The 19,929-nt window shown below is 35.9% G+C and overlaps 1 protein-coding gene across 1 annotated transcript in view; it reads right to left on the minus strand.

Annotated features, from left to right (window-relative positions):
• Nucleotides 1-19,929, minus strand: part of b4galt2 (UDP-Gal:betaGlcNAc beta 1,4- galactosyltransferase, polypeptide 2) — a 147,637-nt gene that overhangs the window by 58,336 nt on the left and 69,372 nt on the right. The window contains exon 3 of the mRNA XM_077231373.1: nucleotides 12,192-12,427. Coding sequence (XP_077087488.1) covers nucleotides 12,192-12,427 — 236 coding nt within the window. The remainder of the gene's footprint in view (nucleotides 1-12,191; nucleotides 12,428-19,929) is intronic.

Genomic DNA, 19,929 nt, shown 5'->3' on the forward strand with positions numbered 1-19,929 from the left:
ATAAAGTGATTGATTACATTGACCTGGTGCAAAAGCCCAAACACAAACCCTGTTGCAGAAAGAGAATGAAACATTACATCATTAAAATCTTTTCCACCTGGATGTTTATATCCCCCGATCCCCTGCAAGCTTTGAGAGGATCCATTCTTAACAACCTTTAAAAGTCATGTTTTTGTCTCACTTCTAGATTTTGTATGGGGGTGCATTAATGGATAAAGAATTTACAGACTATGTGAATAATTGAAGGTTGGAGGAATATTACGAAAGCCATTAAGCAGCGCCCACATCAGACACAAAGCTCAGACGACATCAGCATGCACCGACACACAGCTGGCCGCCGCATAACGCTTATCCCTCAGAGACGAAAACACAGCCCAGAACAACTACACACACTCAATTACATTAATATCACAAATATAAGGGAGGAAGAACAGATAGAAAATAAAATATCCACTTTCCACTAAGTTTAAATGGAATATGTCGGTGTCGTGCAAATTAGGCTATTTTTGTCCTATTTAAAAATGAAGAAACATGCTCCAAGGATTCAATAAGGGTAATACTAATACCCTTTAGGATGAATCCCAAGGTCCAACATGTTTCATCACCACAAAAATAAAGTGAAAGAATGAGTGCTTATAAATAGCCAATTCAAGGGATAAACATCCATGAATGTATCAGGAAGAAAAAAAAAAAAAAAAAAAAGACCAGAATCAAGCAAGAATCAAGGGTTAGATTCTAATTGAACAGACTATTACACAGGCTTCCCAACACATTTGTTCTGCAAATGCATCATCTTATCTGACAGGCACACAGAAACATGTAAATAGTTTTTTATATTATATAATATTATATTGTATAAAAAGATAATCAAATCAAAAAAGGATGTGGGAACAAATGTACAAATAACATACATCACATTTATAAAACACTCAAAGAAATGTTTAAGCCTTTATTAAGATTTACGCATTTCAATTTATATTAACATTTATATTTTAATTGAATAATTGATTAAGGATTTTTCAATTATTCAATTAAAATATGTAATGATTAATCATTTCAATTTGATGGAATTTTACTATTAATTGGCTTACATTGTTTTGTCTAATATTATATATATATATATATATATATATATATATATATATATATATATATATATATATAAAGATAGATAGATAGATAGATAGATAGATAGATAGATAGATAGATAGATAGATAGATAGATAGATAGATAGATAGATAGATAGATAGATAGATAGATAGATAGATAGATAGATAGATAGATAGATAGATAGATATGAATATGAATGAAGGTCACCGGGAAAAGCACACAATAGCACAATGAAATCGCCATAGGACCCATCATTCCCTCCCAACATACTGGTCCATTATATTTGGGCAACAGCCTAAAACGACAGCACTGATTACCAATACTGACCCTGAACACCCAGTCACCTCTCTGCTCTGAGAGTGTACAACACAAGGACTGCTGAACACAAAATCTTGATTAAGCAGAGCTGGCAGACTTCAGCTCTCGGGTGAACATTACAGTTCTCAGATCAGTCTCAGGTAGGAGTTGTTTTCATGTTGTGGCAGATGCCTCCCCAGCAAGGTCAACCGCTACGGTGAGAGAGACAGATGAAACATAAAACTGAGACAGAAAGGGAAAAAGTTTCAGCTGAGACCGTTATTAATTTTGTATCTCAAAGTGTGCCAGTACAGTCTCAGCAGTATTAAGCAATAGATCTAATAGAGCTCAATCTGGCAAGGCTAAGCAATGTGACATCAACAGTTTATTCTGCTGCTTTATAGTGAGGGCTGAGGGAAACCTGTCCCCTGTATACATGTAGCCTTGTCTTTTTGATGCATTGCACACGCTGTGCTCCACTGCTTTCTTGAATGTGAACACACATAAATAATAAAATTTTCTACATTTTTACACAAATAGTAAAACCAAAGCAACTAATATTTTTCTTTAATTTATGGGACACTTTTATCAATAACTTTAAACCAAACTATACCAAACTAGCTAGCCCCTACAGAGTGATAGCTTGTAACCTTGTTATTAACCTATTATTATCATTATTATTATTATTATTATTACTGCTACTATTTTTAAACACTTCAGTGTATAGGGTTCAAAAATAATAACCTCTTACAGCAGTCATTTTAGCTTTATATATATATATATATATAAAGCTTAGCTTCAGTGGGCTTCACAAAATTAAAATAATATTAATAATTATGCCTATGTGGATAGATGTCTGCCTACAATCCCAAGTGAGGCTCTTTGACCAGCAGAACAGAGATAAACCTTAATAGGTCTGAGATCTTCTAGGAGGAGAAAAAAAATCAATGGAATCAAAGAGGAAATAAAAATTAAATGCTCTCCCTCTATATTATTTCACATGCTTCTTGATACATACAGTAGTGAATTTTACACTTTAAAAATATACCATATACAGTAGGTTTTATATACCCAGATTAGATTATCCATTCAATTCAATTTGTAAGCTTTTAGTTACTTATTTAGAACATGAATAGCTACTGTACGACAGCTTAAATAGTGGAACAATGTTGATAGTGCATGTGCACTGTACATTCCAGTCTCACTCTTAGCTTAGAACAAGTTGGAAATTCTGTAAATTTCTCTCAAGTAAATAAAGGGAAACCAGGATCAATATTAAAATTCTGGACAGTTAAATATGTAGATTTTCTCGAAATCTGGTAGCAGACAGTCCTGGAGCACTACTGATTGGAAAAAGCAGGTAGAAAAAGAGTGTGAAATTGGTATTCTGATCTTTGAAGAAGAAATATTAGAGAAGAGTAGACATTTTAATTTGCCATTAAATGAAAGTAGACTTGTCTGTTTGATATTCTTCCTAGAAAAGGGAAGATTTCATCTGCCTTTGTTAATGTCAAGGGAGCTTTGGGATGTCAAAAGCACTGTTGCTTACTACCAAGTGATGCTAAAACAAAATGTAAAGAATAATAAAATAATATAATAAGTAATTATATTAGTCATATTTTAGTCTTATAAGATATAAGTCGTTATATCTGGTCGATATGGCGGATACTGTATGCAGCTGCTTTCAAATACTCACACGTGTATAAGCATGAGCACTGTGAGGAACACTCATGGCAATGCAGCTGCAAGCAAAGGCAGACAAATGCATGTATATTATGTAAACAAAGTGGGTTTTTCTTAAGTGAACATAAACAGGCAGAGCAAAAATAAAACAAAATAGATTTGTGCATTGGGCTTTACAGTGTAAATACAGCCGAATAGACCTGCCACTATCTATTACCGTATGCCATTAATATTAATCAAACAATAATACTGACAGGAAAATGAATAAACAATTAAATAAATAAAAACACTCACTGCTTTAGTCATTTTAGTATGCTTGTATATACACACTACTGTTCAAATGTAAGATTTTTCGGTTGGATTTATTTGATTAAAAATACAGTAAATATTAAAATTGCAAAATATGATTACAATTTAAAATAACTGTTTTCTATTTTAATATAGCTTGCTTGAGCTGACAAGCTCTAAATATATTGGATAACTCACACAGGTGTCTTACTGGAGAAATTATTTTAAATAACTGTTTTCTATTCTAATATATTTTAAAATGTAATTAATTCCTGTGATGGCAAAGCTGAATTTGATGGATGGATAGATCAGTTCTTACTCCAGTCTTCAGTGTCACATGATCCTTCAAAAATCATTTCCTATAGTATGCTGATTTGGTGTCCAAAAAAATTATAATTATTATTAATAATGTTGAAAACAGCTGCTTAATATTGTCAGGATTACTTAATGTATAGAAAGTTCAAAAGAACAACATTTATTTGAAATAGAAATATTGTGTAACATCTTTACTGCTACTTTTGATCAATGAACAAAAATAATAATATTAATGTTAGATAACTAATAAAGTCATTTTGGTTCAATTACATCTAATATATTTTTCTTGAAATTGGTCATACGTTTTATACGTTTTTAATTAAAGAAGTACTGTATGTTCAATGAAGTAACTACTAAATTAGTAACTACTGAAGTAACTCCTACTGAAGTAACTGTGACTATCTTGAACAAGATCCCAATGATTGGATCATAGATTCCCTGTCTCCTGCACTAGCTAACAGATAGTGCTTACAGTGCAGTGTAGGAGTGTAGGAGATCTGGAGTGGCCATGGGAACTGGACTCTAATCACAACAGAAGATTAGACACAACACATTTATCTCAAGCACACACCAAGCGCCCCTCTCACTCCTCATAGCTCTAAATAGCTGGCAGCCGTTTCACTGGAAATTTTAGGAATTGTATCTAATCTCATTAGAATGACAGCACATAATACTGCACTCACCCCGACACCAGAACCACCAACAGCACCAAAACAATGACACAAACACAACAGGGAGAAACCCTGCTGTTACCAAGTGAGTGACATGCAATAACATGTTCGTTGTTTCCCTGTTGGCTCAACAGAGGCTTGAACATCCAATCTGCTTGAGTTCGACTTTCCCCCACTGCAAACAAATACTGAAAAAAAGGCTGTTATTCACTCTCATTCCCTATTTATCCCCACATGAGCAAGAGGCAGACAGGTGGAGAAAAAGAACAGAGCAGGAAATGACACGCTGATAGGCAGCTGTGATGACATGGCATCTTAAAGGTCAGCAGTGACGACAGTACCACATCATAAATATCCTGCATCCCCAAGTGCCCTCAGATGAAAGCAGGATCCTTTAATCCTGTGTTTTAACTGTACAACTGAGAAATATGAACTTGAAAATCTCAGATATCCCACATGGAGCAAAATCCTGCAGACATTCAGATCGATACCAGGATCGATACCAATACCAGGTTTTAGCACCATGGTATCGATACTCAATAAATAAACAGCCTCTGGCAACACACGAAATGAAACCAGGAATGTCAATATATTTAATAACTCAATGTCAGTAATTTGTAAATAATCTTGTAACTTTTGGTATTTAATATGTTAACGCATTCAGTTCCTTTTAAAAGTTTCATGCTTTTACACTAAAGCTTTGGTAAGTAAATCTGACAGGCTGGTGATCTTGCATAATACATGTCAAAATCTCATATATTATGAAGGAAGTATTAGCATAATATTATCATTAAAACAGACTTTAAAATTTCTTGTAGATACAAGAAACTTGAGGTAAAATGTAATTGAGGGCTCAATGAGGGTAATTTGTACATGGACATCGGTCAAAAACAAAAAAATTAGTTATGCTAACACATCTCGACGCACTCTATAGTATCAAGTGCTGCAGAAGGGAAGCCTATCATGTTGTATTAGTAAGTGCAGGTTTACATTCTGAATATTAGCTTGTTCTGTGCATCTGGGAAGTTGTCCAGTGAACACGATCTGCATGATGGGAGGCAGGGAAACATTGGCCTGTGTCCCTGGCAGCACCTAGCGAGACACAGTCCTCGTCCTACCCTGCACAGCGCTATCATAACCAGACATGGCAACAATCAGCTTGTGAAGCAAGAGGAGGCGGCGAGAGGCTCCCCATGTGTGGTGAAAGAGAGTTGGAGGATGTCTGAAGGTTGAGAAAGAACAGGAAGGCAAGAGTATTTATTGTGATCCAGAGGAATGATTTTGAGACTGAATAATGAGTCGCGCTCTACATGTATGAAAGATACAGAGGGAAATAAACAATAAAATATGTATTTGTTTATTTAACCCTTAAATGCATGAATTTTTCGCCAATTAATTATTACATATTTGGGTCTTTAGCTTTAGCTACCCGCATCTATATCTAACACGGATGGATCTCTACCGGTCGTGACATTATAAAATTCTCATGATATTAGAGTAACAATTACAGAAGAATAAAACAAAGCATATTTTGTTACCTTTTAGAGCTTGGAAGGGTTCAGTTTGAGCAGATGTTTTATATCATCACTGTCCTTGTCAGAGGCAATTTTCCAGTACAATCAGCATCTGGCTTATATTCGCAATATAAAAAATATTCTCAAAACTATAATTTTCAACATCTTCAATATCAATATTTTGATCGCTGAGAGCTACTTCACCAGATCCACCATCAAATGACAGTGACACTAATATTTGATTGCGTTTAGTACTTGCTCTGCAGTGAATCACTAAGCCATTTCAAGTTTAGCTGATGATACTTCCTATTCTTTTGTTTTCTGCCTGCAGTAACTATGCATGAAACGTCACTTCATCATTGTGAATCAGACATTGCAACCTTGTGTAATAAAGGTGAATTGCATTTATTCAGTCATCAAAGATTCAATTATTGTTGTGCAGAAAAATATACTTACACTGTTACACACCTCGGGTTGTTAGTGACCCTATGCAATTTTTACAAAAAATGGGAAAACAGGCAGCTTTTTAAAATAATGTATATATTTTTTTCTTCTTGTCATGTTGTTTATAATGAATTGATTGACGAATACTAAGAAGGTTTATTGTCTAACTTATACTAACTTTAAAAAATGAATGAGGAAGATGATAGTAAACGTCAATATGAAGATACATTCAGGAGACTCTCTTTATCCATCTATAAATATATACACCACCGTTCAAAAGTTTGGGGTCAGTAAGATTTTTTATTCAGCAAAGATAATAATAAGAAATGTTTATATTAGAACGATTTCGGAATGATCATGTGACACTGAAGACTGGAGTAATGGCTGCTGGAAATTTGCCATCACAGGAATAAATTACATTTAGAAAACAGTTATTTTCAAATGTAATAATAAATGTGTGGGTTTTTTTAAAAATCAAATGAATGTGACCTTGGTGAGCATAAGACACTTCTTTCAAAAACATAAAAATAAAAAATAAAAACTTACCAAACCCAAACTTTTGAATGGATAAGTATATTTATCAAAACTATGATTGGTCAATCGACCAATCTGTGGGTTTTCTGAATGACTACTTTGTCTTAAGTAAATCCTTAAGTAAATTTGTCTACTTTTCGTAGTGGGTGTAAAGACAGGAAACTGCTTTGTTCAAAAACCGCCCCGAAAAAATAAGAAAAAGTCCATCAGCATATAGGCAAATATCTACAAAATAGCAAAATAGCACGAGGAGCTTCAATATGGTAACCAACAGACGTTCAAAAAAGGCAAAATATCTATAATTTAACAATGGAAACATTGCTCCCCACAAGTGATCTGAACGGTGAAGTGTGACGTAATTGTGCTACTGAAGAAGCCATGAATCAGAGACACAACTTTTCTGATAGAGTTTGTTTAACAACACTTATTAAATTCATCATCTATAAAATAATTTGCTAGCTTCTACCAAGAGACAGATGCAAACACCATTTGACAGGACGTACAGACTTTAATTATTTACATTTAGAATTGTATTTGATTTGTTTTTTGTGTTTTATAACTCACCAACTGAGAACCACTGGATGAGTCTAGTGTAACTGAACTATAGTCAAACTCACTAATCATCAGTCGGTTCATGAATCCCAACAGTGCACAGATCATAATATCCTCACCAAACTAACTTTCATGCATCTTCTAGGATGCTTAGGAGGAAAAATGCTTTATACACAAAAATAAATATTTCAGCATTAAACTTATTAAACCAGGGTGTCGAACCCCCTGAAGTGGTCAGACGTGAGAAGAACTGAGGTAAAAAAAGAGGGCTAACCTTCCAGTGCACTTTACCAAACCCAATGTTACAACACTCTTGGGACATGACAGCCCAAAGATCTGAAGAATTTGCTAGTCTTCCCACAATTCTGGGTAAAGCGGCCTCACTTAAAATAATTTAACACTCTAGTGAGCATGATACATGAAGTACTCCCAACTGTTATACTGCAGAAAGTGTGAGAGTGAAAGAGGAAAAGACAAACAGGGAGGGAGTGCAAGACGAGAGAGTCCTTATTGACCTGCCTTAAATGGTTTTTATTTTTTCAGCACCTGTCACATTCTATTGTGTTCACATTATACAGTGTGTTTTCTAGTGGGTGATACTGATGAGGAATGACTCGGCATAGGCAGTGTGTGTTTTTTGTGTAAGCCTTTAAGAGAAAACCTGGCCGAACTCAGTGTCTGTCCTCTTTGGATTAACTGGATGAGATCCAGCGAGATTCAAACTATTTCAGTTAAACAGCAAGCAGCAGAGGTCACAGCAATAATGCATCGTCCTCATCAGATTCACTGATCTGTGACCGTCGCTGCTTAAACAAAGGAGTCAGCAGGGCAGCTTTCCTGTAATAATGCAAATCATTTGTGAACATGAATGTTTAAAAGGGGAAATCGATTGCAATAGAGGGAACTTTAAAAATAATGCTCTTATATTATATTTCACTTCAATCTAATGAGAACGTATTTTATAAGCTCTGACTCAAGATCAAGAAAAGAGAAATAAAGGTTTCTATACATTTCCATTTCCGTAATAATGTAATAAAAAGAAGGATAGTCATTAAAATGCAGTGCCTAGGGAATTTAATAAAAGCAGCTTTTCATAAAGTTGTGATTTTATACCACTTTTCATGAACTGCAAGTTTCTGTGAAAATGGTATGTTTTTTAAAAACATCACTACATCATCTAGAGTACAATTCGACAACCTAAGGGATAGTTCACCGCAAAATTAAAATTCTGTCATCATTTACTGACCCGCATGTCGTTCTAAACCTGTATGACTTTCTTTCTTATGTGGAGCACAAACGAAAATATTTTACAGAACTGTTTGTTCACATAGGCTAATGAGAGTCAAAGGGTTCCAAATGATGTTTTGACATCTCTGAGTTTCAAAATATCTTATTTCATGTTCCACAGAAGAAAATCATATAGGATTGAAATGACAGAGTCATCTGCTCTGGTATGCTTGATACAATACCAAAAGAGAATAACACTTTTATAGAAAAGAAAAGCTGAAAATGGAGGAAAAACTGTGATAAGTATACTGTAGGAATTTTATAATGACAAACAGGCCAAAACATTATGTTTTTTACATGTAAAATGAAGCAAAGAAAATCCAGAAATGATTTTCCATTTTGTCAGCCAGTTGAATAAAAGATGCTAAGGAAAGATTGCAATGGATACAAGCAATTTAGCAACAATATAAGAAAAGCCTGTGGAATTGGATGACTGAAAATGTCTGCAGCATATTTAATAAAAAATTTTATGTAGGTAAATTAAACATGTAATTAGATAGCCTAATGTGTGAGATAAAGTAATTGTCAAAAAAAAAATTCTTCGACTAAGATAATTGCACTCTGTATTTCAATGTATCATGTTACATTATCAATACAATGGATAATGATCAACGCATCCACACAGCCTTCAATCAAAAGTGAATTAAAGAACATTTCTAAACTGCACTATATCATATAAAACAGTTGACCCACAAACTGGAGAGACACAAACTTTTGTTACATAACATATGTAGTGTTTTTAAAATTGAAAGGGTCCTGTTTACTTAAAAGTTTCACATTTACTTAATTTCACATTATCTTCCTCTGAGGTCTTTCCTCAACAAATACTGATTTATGCTGTTAATCGTGATTCATTTAACTAACTAATCAGCATTTCCTGTAATTAAGTTGATTAAAATTTGAAATCAATTAACAAGACTAGCTAAAACTACTCAGTCTGCAGTTATCTGTAATTGTAAGGCTGAGCCTGAGGAAGATCCAAAGTGTTTTGCATTTTAAAACAACTCCAACTGTCACAGGGATACTAAAGACTGCACTAAAAAATGGACTAGTTTTATGTCCCTGTTAAATCTTGGAGATAAAAAAAAAAGTCATAATGTGACGATAAAAATCAACCTGTCACATATTTGACCTGCATTTAGTGAGGTGATAGCGCTAAGATATAGGTAACCTTAGCCCAGTGTTCAGCCGATGCTCCATCAATTACAGACACTTTGCCCTTCTTTGTTACTCCACAGATAGATCTCTCAGCGCTCACTGTTCGACAGGTCACATCATTACTCTGCAAACTTTGAAGATGGATAGCTGCAAACTTTTGATCGCACTCATTAACCCAAACAACAGGCCTAAGCAGACAACAATGTGGCAAGCAGGCTAATGATTTCTCATGGCCATGAACATCTCTGCCGCTCCTCCAGGGTCACTCCACACACAGAACAACAGACTGATGAAAGAGAGGGAGGCGGAAGAGAAGCAATGCTTCCAGCTGTTTTCACAAATGGTTCGATTGCTTGGTCCAAATCAGAGTTCAATCCAAACCAACTTCCCCTACCCCCACAGATCTCTTATTCTTGTAGTATTTTTCCAGATCTTGGAGGAGATATTAACGGCCATGTCTACATCACTGGGAAAATAAGCAAATATATATAATATCTAATCAAATATATGAGTTCCAAAAGAAAAACAAAACGGACATCTGATAGCAAATCTGTTGAAGATTAGCAAACAAGTCAATATGTTACTTAATTAGCTATTTCTCCACAAAAGCAGTTTATTTAGTATTCTAAAGGCCAAGATTCACTGCACCGACTAACGGCAACAGACACTTTGTGGGGTTTTGTCAGATCAGTGTGTTACCCCTGTTGGCATCTGTTGGCATTAGTCGGCACTTGTTGCAAAGTATGTCCTCCATTGACTTCCATTCAATAAAACAGCCTCTTAGCTCCCTGTTACCCATTACAATTTTTAGCTAACCTTGACAGCATCCCTTATAGAGTTTTAAAGGTTTTAATATTTGGCTTTCGATCAATGTGAGTAGCACAGTGAGTAGACCTAATAGAAGCAGCTGTTTACCATTGAAGCTAGATGATACTCCAGAGAAGAAGGTGAACTTCATTGATTCTTTAAATGAAGAATAACTTTTTTATGTATGCGTTGAGGTTTGTTCACGTGAAAATAGCATTCACAGCAACCAAATGAACAAACTCTGTAAGTCCTGCAGGAAAATCCAGATGGTTAGTGTTTTTTAACTGGTCACTAGTCTTAGACCATCAACAAACTAACTATCAGCTTAAAGGCCACGATGTACTCATGGCAAAGTTATTTTTCATTCTTTAATTGGAGGTAAAAAAGAAGTTTGAAATACCAGAGCAGAGGTAACTGTAAACTCTTTTCACTCAATAACAAAATAAACACACAACAAAAATGATAACGGTGTGAAAACAGCAGTTAAGAAAGCATCTGATCAAAGCGATGTGGATGTTTGCACCAGCTATCCAGTACTCCAGTCAAGTCACGTCTCGTTTATTATATACGACTTGTCACTTGAAAACAGAATTACAACTTCAATTTAAACTATAAAGCAGCTCCCCAGTGTGTTCATGTTTTTACTCACATCTGACCTGGGTGGACTGAACAGGAGAAATGAACCCGAGAAGATTTCCACGTCAAAGAAGGAGGAGCCCCAGAGAAAAAAACGTATTAGGTAATCAAGTCAAGTCAACTTTATTTATATAGTTCTTTATACAATACAGATTGTTTCAAAGCAGATTTATAGTGATAAACAGGAAAAAATTGATCATTGATGCAAATAGATTTAGGTTCTGCTGTAAAGCGGATCTGTCATTATTCAGCTGAAGTCCCTTCATTGCTAATTCAGTATGGTTCGACAACTGTGTAAAGTTAATCAATTATGGAAGATCAATGATATTGCTGAATATTAGGTGTCCCCAACTAAGAAACCCATCAGGTGACAGAAATGGAAAGCCAGAGAAACCAGGCTTTGTCAGGGGGCCAGTTCTCCTCTGGCCAAACCAAAGAATATGGTGTGATCGCCACAGACTAATGGTAGTTCTAGTGTTTAGTCTAGGTGTTTACCAGCTGGAGCAAATATTTCTGGAAAGTTCGCTTTGGGAAGCGGTTTCAAACTACCGAAACGAACACCAAACAAACTTCATTTTGGCCTGATTTTGTTAGAAATGACATCACACTTCGTTATTCAATTATGCTTGAAGTAGATTGGTATATTGAAGTATATTGGTAAGCTGGTAAAGTGGTGAAACCACTTGATGGTTGGTAAGTCATTAAATTGCCAGCTTAGATGAACTAATGCCTAGCTTAGAATTGTTAATAACCATCTTAGACCAGCTAGAAACCAAATATCATGTTCGAAAACACAGATTCTCCAACAGAGATCATATGGATTCAGGTCTACATTAAAAGCTCAAGTGTCCCACACACACACACACACACACACACACACACACACACACAAACCTGGTTGATGATATAGATCCCATATTCAATCTTCTGTCTGCGCAGGACTGGGTGCAGGTAGTGAAGCCAGTATTTCAGGTGGTTGTCTCTGTGCCTGAATGGGATGATTATGGCCACCTTTTGTTTGGGCCGGCAGTCCGGAGGAGTGTATTTCCCCCCTTCTGTCACATTAGGGTTCTCTCTCTGTACCCGTTCGAGGGTTATCTGGGAGCTGAATTCAATGAGGAGACGCCCCACTGCAGAGCAGAAAAGAGGGTCAGTGAGATCTTATGAGAGTTTCAACAACATTACTTTACAACAGAGTGACTTTGAGAATGATTAAAGTTAGATTATTACAATACAAGCATCACTAGCTGTCTGTCCAGCAGAGGGAGTGCAAACATTTCTTTGAGTCCCTCTTCCTCTTCATTGATCCACAGATCTTAAGTTGAGACAACCAATCAATAAAGCAGAGTAAGGCTTGATTACACGTTCATACAAAGACTTTGCACAAGTCTTAACACTAAAAGATTTTGTGACTACACCTAGCCACAATCTAATCCCTATTTGCTGGCGAATTGATGTATATTTTGTCTATGCTGCTACTGAATATGTATGGAGAGCCATTTTTAGGTAACAGCATGATGTTTTCTCATCTGATGATAAAGAATCTTTCTGTCTCGAAAAATCTAATGCATAGCAAATCAGCTACGTTAACTGAATCAAATATGGTAATGAAGGAAAATATTAGATAAACATGCCTAGATCAGACAAGAGCATGCTACCTTTCAAGGGCGATTGAGTTTCTTTAATAAAGCAAACCTTTTCATTATCTTTAAATCAGCAAAAGCGATGGTTCTTAAACTGTGGTCCGTGAAGGATTTCAAGTGGTCTGTGAGTTGATTGGCTAATAACTGGGGCTAAAAAAATAAAGCTTAATTAACAAAATAATTAGACTTGGCAAGAAGCAATAAATTAATTTTAACCCTGAACTGAATCATTAAATCAGCTCATAGCAATGAATTAACAAATTGTGTTAACATTAATTTGTTGTGTACTTCAGTTGTACAAAAACTTGTACAATAAAAGCGAAGCTTGGTCGATTAGGCTAATTTAGGTCCATTATCTAAAAGTAGAAGTCTAATTTTAATGAAATAAGAAAACGGCAGTAAAAATCCGGAATGTTAGTTCACAGTGCATTAACTAATGTAAACAGATACTTTTGATTTTAAAAACATATTAGTAAATGTTAAGATTGACATTAACTAAGAATATTAAATGCTGTAGAAGCATTGTTCATTGATAGTTCATGTTAACTAATGAAAACTTATTGTAAAGTGTTTATTTTGAGATTTAGATTATCTTTGCAGTCATTTAAATGTTCAATAAGTTCACTGAGCTCACAAGACTAATTTGAAAAAATAATACATTTAATATCACTGTTAAATGTAATCTTTGGTATATCTCAAAATGGATATCCATTTTTTTAACTGAAATGATGTGTTGCTTCCTTTTTGAAAAAGCATTGGAAGACATTTTTTTAAACAATTTATTTAAACAAAACATTATCATATATTGTTAAAGGGGACCTATTATCCAAAATTCACTTTTTGCATGGTGTTTGGACATAAATGTGTGAAGGCAGTGTGTGTACACAACCACCCAGCAGTGATAAAAATCCACCCACTCCTTTTTTTTTCCCCATAAATCATAAGCAGTGTCTCCCAACGGCCTGTTTTCAGAATGTTGTTTTTGTGACGTCACTAAAGCCACAGGCCCCGCCCACGAGTGTTGATAGACACTGCCGTTCTAACATAGAACCGCCCTGATCGAGTTCACAGCGAGTTGAGAGTTGTAAACATCCGCCATTGCTGCACTGACGAGAATCTCTCCCAAGTGTTGTCGTGTAGCTGGATGTATTAATCCACATAGCTCTGTTTATTTACTGGAGCGATAGGCCTAACAATATTGATCATGGCAGTAATGAAAGTGAGAGCGCGCACTTTATTACAGTTCATAGGAGTAGTTTTACGGATATACAGTTTACCAGTTTATTAAGCACCCCCTGAAAAGGTGTGTATAATATTTTTTTTACTGTTAGTTGTAACGAGTGTTTTTTGTACTTCGCTGTGTATGTTGATAATAATGAAAGGGAGAGGGAGAAATTTTATGGATAATACTTTAATGCGGACTTCTTATAACGTTAGCAGTGTTTATTCAGCTCTTACAGTGATTTTCTAGAGTGAAATTGACGCTTGATCTTTTGTGTGATGTACAATAAACTTCATTGAACTCATCAGTATATTTTTACAACATTCGGACGCGGTCCGCTAACGTTACAACAGGCTTGCACTAATAGTGGATAAAAGAAAGATGGAAAAACAAGTTATAACCGTAATTAAACTAGACTATACCTGTTCAGTCTCCATACAGCATATATTATCTGGCTCTGTGGGCATTATTGTCCGACTCCGGGTCGAAATGAACAACGGCTACTGAGAGTTCATGTTTTGATATTATCACTCCGTGATATGAGAGATTGTCCTGACACACGTCCTGCGAGCCCGTGAAGCTCCGCCCTCTGGGCCGGCAGCAGCTGCTCATTTGCATTTAAAGGGATACACACTAAAACGGTGCGTTTTTCTGAGCCTCAAAAAGTGACAATTTAAACATGCTGTAGAAAATTATCTGTTGGGAATTTTGAGCTAAAACTTCACATACACACTCTGGGGACATCAGAGACTTATTTTACATCTTGTGAAAAGGGGCATAATAGGTCCCCTTTAATGAGCCATAACGTGACAACAATTTGTTGGTATTTTGAATAGAAATCAATACTTTTGACCAGCAATGATGCTTTAAATAGATCAAAAGTGACAATAAACAGATTTATACATTTAAAGATTTTAAATAATTATGTTCTTTTTGAACTTTCTATTCTATAATAAATTACATTTTAAAATATATTAAAATACAAAACAGTTAATATGAATTATATTTCACAATATTACTGTTTTTACTGTATTTTGATCAAGTAATTGTTCAAATTGTTCAATTATCAAGTAATTGCAACCTGGGTGAGCACAAGAAAGGTAAAAAATTAAAAATAAAAATTCTTACTGACCCCTCACTTTTAAACAGTAGTGTATAACAACATTTCTTTTATACACAGTGTAAATCTAAAGTAGATGTAGGTCACAGACAGTGATTATAAAAGATCAAACATCAAGCACCTCTGTGAAATCTGACACCTGGAAGCCTTATGGAACTTACAGAAATTGAGCTGACCTTGGTAGCAGGAACATCACATCACATCACATCACTTTAGATGTGAAGAACAGCAGTTTTGTGTAAACATCTCACAGGCTGCTAATCTATTTTGGGAGGCATTGGACAGGTCCGGTTAAAAATACATTTAATGTTGCTTGTATGCGAGGCCTATTGCTGCACCTGTGCTCATTTCCCTGTCAGCCACATCATTAAAATAAGCAGTAGCAGGCTAGCAGCAGGCCTGCAGGGTTGAGCATGTAATTGAAACCGAAGATAAAGGTACTTGTCCTTTGAAGACCTTCTGAATGCAAGATCAGTGTTTGTATCTTTAGCATCATTCAATCAGCTTCGTTGACCGTGACAATTTCATATTCAGATGCTTATAATGACATTACCCATCAGTGTGTGTTGTACTATCCTCATCCTGTGCTCAATCGGACTGTTTCCATAAATAAGCTATAATTGGCCACTCATCATGGACACAGAGAGATAGAATGTAAAAAAAAAGGGTTGTTGTGTCGTCTTCTTTTGAGATGCAGCATCCACCAACCTAATTACAAGCTCCTTCTGTCAATAAATCCAGTGCGTGCCATCACCATGTGCCCCCCCACCCCACCCACCCCCACCATATCTCTCCAAAGGTCCCTTTGAAGTGATCTCTACAAAGGCTCATTGGATCCAGCTACTTCTAATTACCGGCGTTATATGAGTAAGGAAAGCAGTCAAGTGGTAGCGTGGAAGGCAATGGAGAGAAAGTGGTCTAGAGAGATGAATACCTTGCAATCTGAACACCTGCAATAGTGGCTGGCTGCTCACGTACAGTGTTCCCTCCACTTTGATAGCAAATGACTGAGGCCATTGATAAGATTGGAGGAGGTAAACAATTGTCTCCGGTTCTTCCGCCGCCTCGTTATAACATGTTTAGTGTGCAGCCTAATCTTAGCTTCAGGCAATACATCCAAAGATTGTCTGATGAATACAACAATGAAGAGAGCAGTAATACACCACTTTCAATCTCACTGACTGGCTACTATGTTATTTCCAGGAGGGTTAGGTGACTCTGTGATTAGCACTATTGCAAAAATAATGCAAAATATCTATTGTTTTATTTTTATATATAAATATAAATGTATAATTAGTAGAATATACATGTAACGCCGTTTGCTATCCACCACAACAGGAAAAAAAGCAGAAGAAGAACAGATGATCTATGCAACAACCCAAAACAAGAGCTGTGTCCCAATTCGGAGGCTGCACCCTTCGAAGGCCGCATTTGAAGGCCGATTGCATCACTGCGGCGTGACAAAGGCTGTCCCTATTAAAAAGCAACTTCAAATGCGCCCTCCGTTTCTCAAGCAATGAAGGATACAACTGCCCTGTCTAAATACCCACACTTTTGGTCTTTGTACTTGACCACTTGTCTACTTACATGACGTATTTCCTCTATTTCGTAAGTAGGCGTGTTAAGTTCAAGTAGGCATGAAAACTGCAAGTGTGTATAGAACTTTTGATTACCCGATGGGACACACTTATAGTCTTGCAAAAAAAATACAAGTGTTTACAAAATGTCTGTTCAGTAGTCGCTATGTAACTAACAAGACACCATTTCAAAAATAAAATACGGCAAAAAGCAAAAATAAAATAAAAACGCAATTGCAATTGTTATACAAAATACACATACCCAACTCATATTAGCACCAATAAAATGTGCAGCACTATGTTTTACTACCAAATTATATGAAAAATTGAAATAATTTAACTTACAGTACAGTGGAATGTTTACCTCGACATCTCGCGATTTCAGGGCATTTGTCCCGGACATGTTGTATATATTGGGATACGCTTAGCCTCGAATACTGCTCCGAATTGGAGGCAATATGTGCATATGACACAACCCTGTCTCTGTTTTTATGATTTTAATGACCAATATCAACTATAAAGTATAAGTATAAAGTGTAAGAAGCTATACAATAAATAAAGACAAACAAACAATTCAGTCAGACATTCAGATTCCAAACTAAATGCCGCTAGGTGGAAAAAACTGTAATTTGCACTATACTGTCTGTTCAAAATAAATTAAAAGAAACCTAGCATTGGGGATTTCTTGCTTTTTCCAGTTGTACCGAACTCGTATTGAACCGTGACCCCAAAACCAATATATGTACGTCACCTGTGAGACGCACCGGTCTCGCATCTCTCACGGAGGAGCGGAAGCATAAAAAGAGGAGCGACGACTGACAAGATCGAGATTGAAAGAACCCTGATTTTATGCTGTGTTTTGTTTCTATTTTGTGTGGCCAGTAGTCGTCCGTGAGGGGCTGCTGGCTTATACTTTTGTTTTTGTATTTGTTTTATTTTATTATTAAAACTGTTATATGTTCACCGGTCCCGCATCCTCCTTCCCTGAATCGTAAACATTGCTACAATATTATTATTATCATTATTATTTATGGATTTTACTATGATTTGTTATTTACTATGGTTTTACTGAGATTAGCACTATTGCTGATTTATGTATTTTGTTTAGTTATTTATTATTATTCATGTTTTTTTGGTTTTTTTTACAATGATTTGTACAATATTAGCTGATTTTAAATATATTATTGAAATATAATGTTCACGAACAGGAATTAAGTTTTAGGAAAATAGAAAATAGGATTACCCTGTTGGGCATCAAAGACACTGGTCTGTCTTAAAGGGACTTTTACTAAGTGCATCCAACATGTCATTATATAACATCAGCCAGGCCACCATGGCGGATGAGCCCATGAAACTGTAATATACTGTACTGTAGGGGCCTCAAAGCACAAAAGGTTTATTACCTGGATCTCTTGGCCACACAAACTAATTCTCTCTAATTCTCTCTCTATCCCCATCCCACTTTCTTCTGACCCCTGCAGAGGTCTAGCATGGCTCTCAGGCCAACAGCCAACAAAGTTACGCAACATCACCACAAATAATAATGTAGGCAGCTGGAGCACAGGAGAAAGGGAGAGAGAAGGAAAAAAGAAAGGAGAAAAACATACTGTACTGTAGAGAGAAAGGGAGTATTAGAAACGAATCCTCTCAAAAGCACAACCACTTCACCACCAAACAAATGTCACCCACTGGGTCATCGTTGGGGGGAAGGTCTCGCCTTTCCTGTTCAGATAGGATGTAGTATCTGTAAAATCTAGTTAACTTAAACTGGGCTCATGCTCAATCCAATTATTTCTCTTTACTTTGACACCTGCTGTAATGCTCAAATTCAAACAGTGAGAACATCCTCTACCCTGCTCTAAACTTTAACACAGGGCTCATTCTGAAACGGTATGACTTCCTTTCTTCTGCAGAACACAAACGAAAATGTATTGTCCACATGATAAAAGAGTCCAGTGTTGTTTTGGAACCCACTGACTTTTGTTGTATGGATGAAAACATATATTTTTTTGTGTGTTTGGAAAACATGATTGGAATTCGTGATTAAAGGAGTTTTTGGTGAACTATCACCTTAACAGGGCTCTCAGGTGTCACGCATTAAGTGTGACAGTCACTCATTTCGGTCTTTTGTCACACACTCCCGCCATACATTGTATTTCTTACGTGGAAAAACTATTTATAATATATTTAGTATATCACTGCGGAACCGGCAGGAATCAAGCGCGTCCCCCCTGGTGTTCTTAGTCGAGCCCGCCACTTATCAGCCAATCAAAAAAAAGAAAGAGGCTACACAATAGCCAATCAGAAAATAGCACTATTGTATCTGGGTAAGATTTAACCCAACAACCAATGAAAAAAAAGCATATCCTGGAATTGTTCACGTGATTCTGCTACAACATCTTCCGAAAGTTTCGTTCATCCACAGAGGAAACCACTGGAGCTCCAAACATCACTTTGAGCACAGAGTAACTCATGATCTCCTGTTTTAATGTTACAACAAATTCACAACTTGCTTGACACAAACAATGACAACTTGACTGCTGATAGAGAATATTTCCCAGATAATTTAGCATAAGTTTTTCATGAGTGTCTGTAACTTAGCCAACAGTTCACTTAGCAAGAGTGACAACCCCCCCCTTATCTCTCTTGCCTGTCTTCATTACTTGAGAGCCCTGCCTTAAATACACAAAGTGAAACATAATGAACTAAAAAACAATGACTGATAACACAGACAAAGTAGCAAATTTCTTTTTTTTTAAAGCAATGTACCATCCTATAATTAGCTAAATTAGCAATCAGCCATAATTTATTCTGTGGAAGTGAAAGTAGGGAGATTACAAGATAAAGATTTCATACTTTCGTACGTTTTACAACAAACTACTAACTGTATAGCTGCTTCTTTGAATTTAATTCCAATTTAATTATACTTAAAAATCAGATTCAAACTACAATCCTGCATCCTGTTCTACTACAATTAAGATTCAATACAGATTCTGGAATTCAATTAATTTAATTGGAATTTTAAAAATGTAATTCTGAAAGGTAGAGAAACCTTAAATTTATATGGCAG

The sequence above is a fragment of the Siphateles boraxobius genome, unplaced genomic scaffold (assembly GCF_051911475.1).
Source record: "Siphateles boraxobius isolate OS27281-9 unplaced genomic scaffold, OSU_SipBor_1 1, whole genome shotgun sequence".
Classification (NCBI taxonomy): domain Eukaryota; kingdom Metazoa; phylum Chordata; class Actinopteri; order Cypriniformes; family Leuciscidae; genus Siphateles; species Siphateles boraxobius.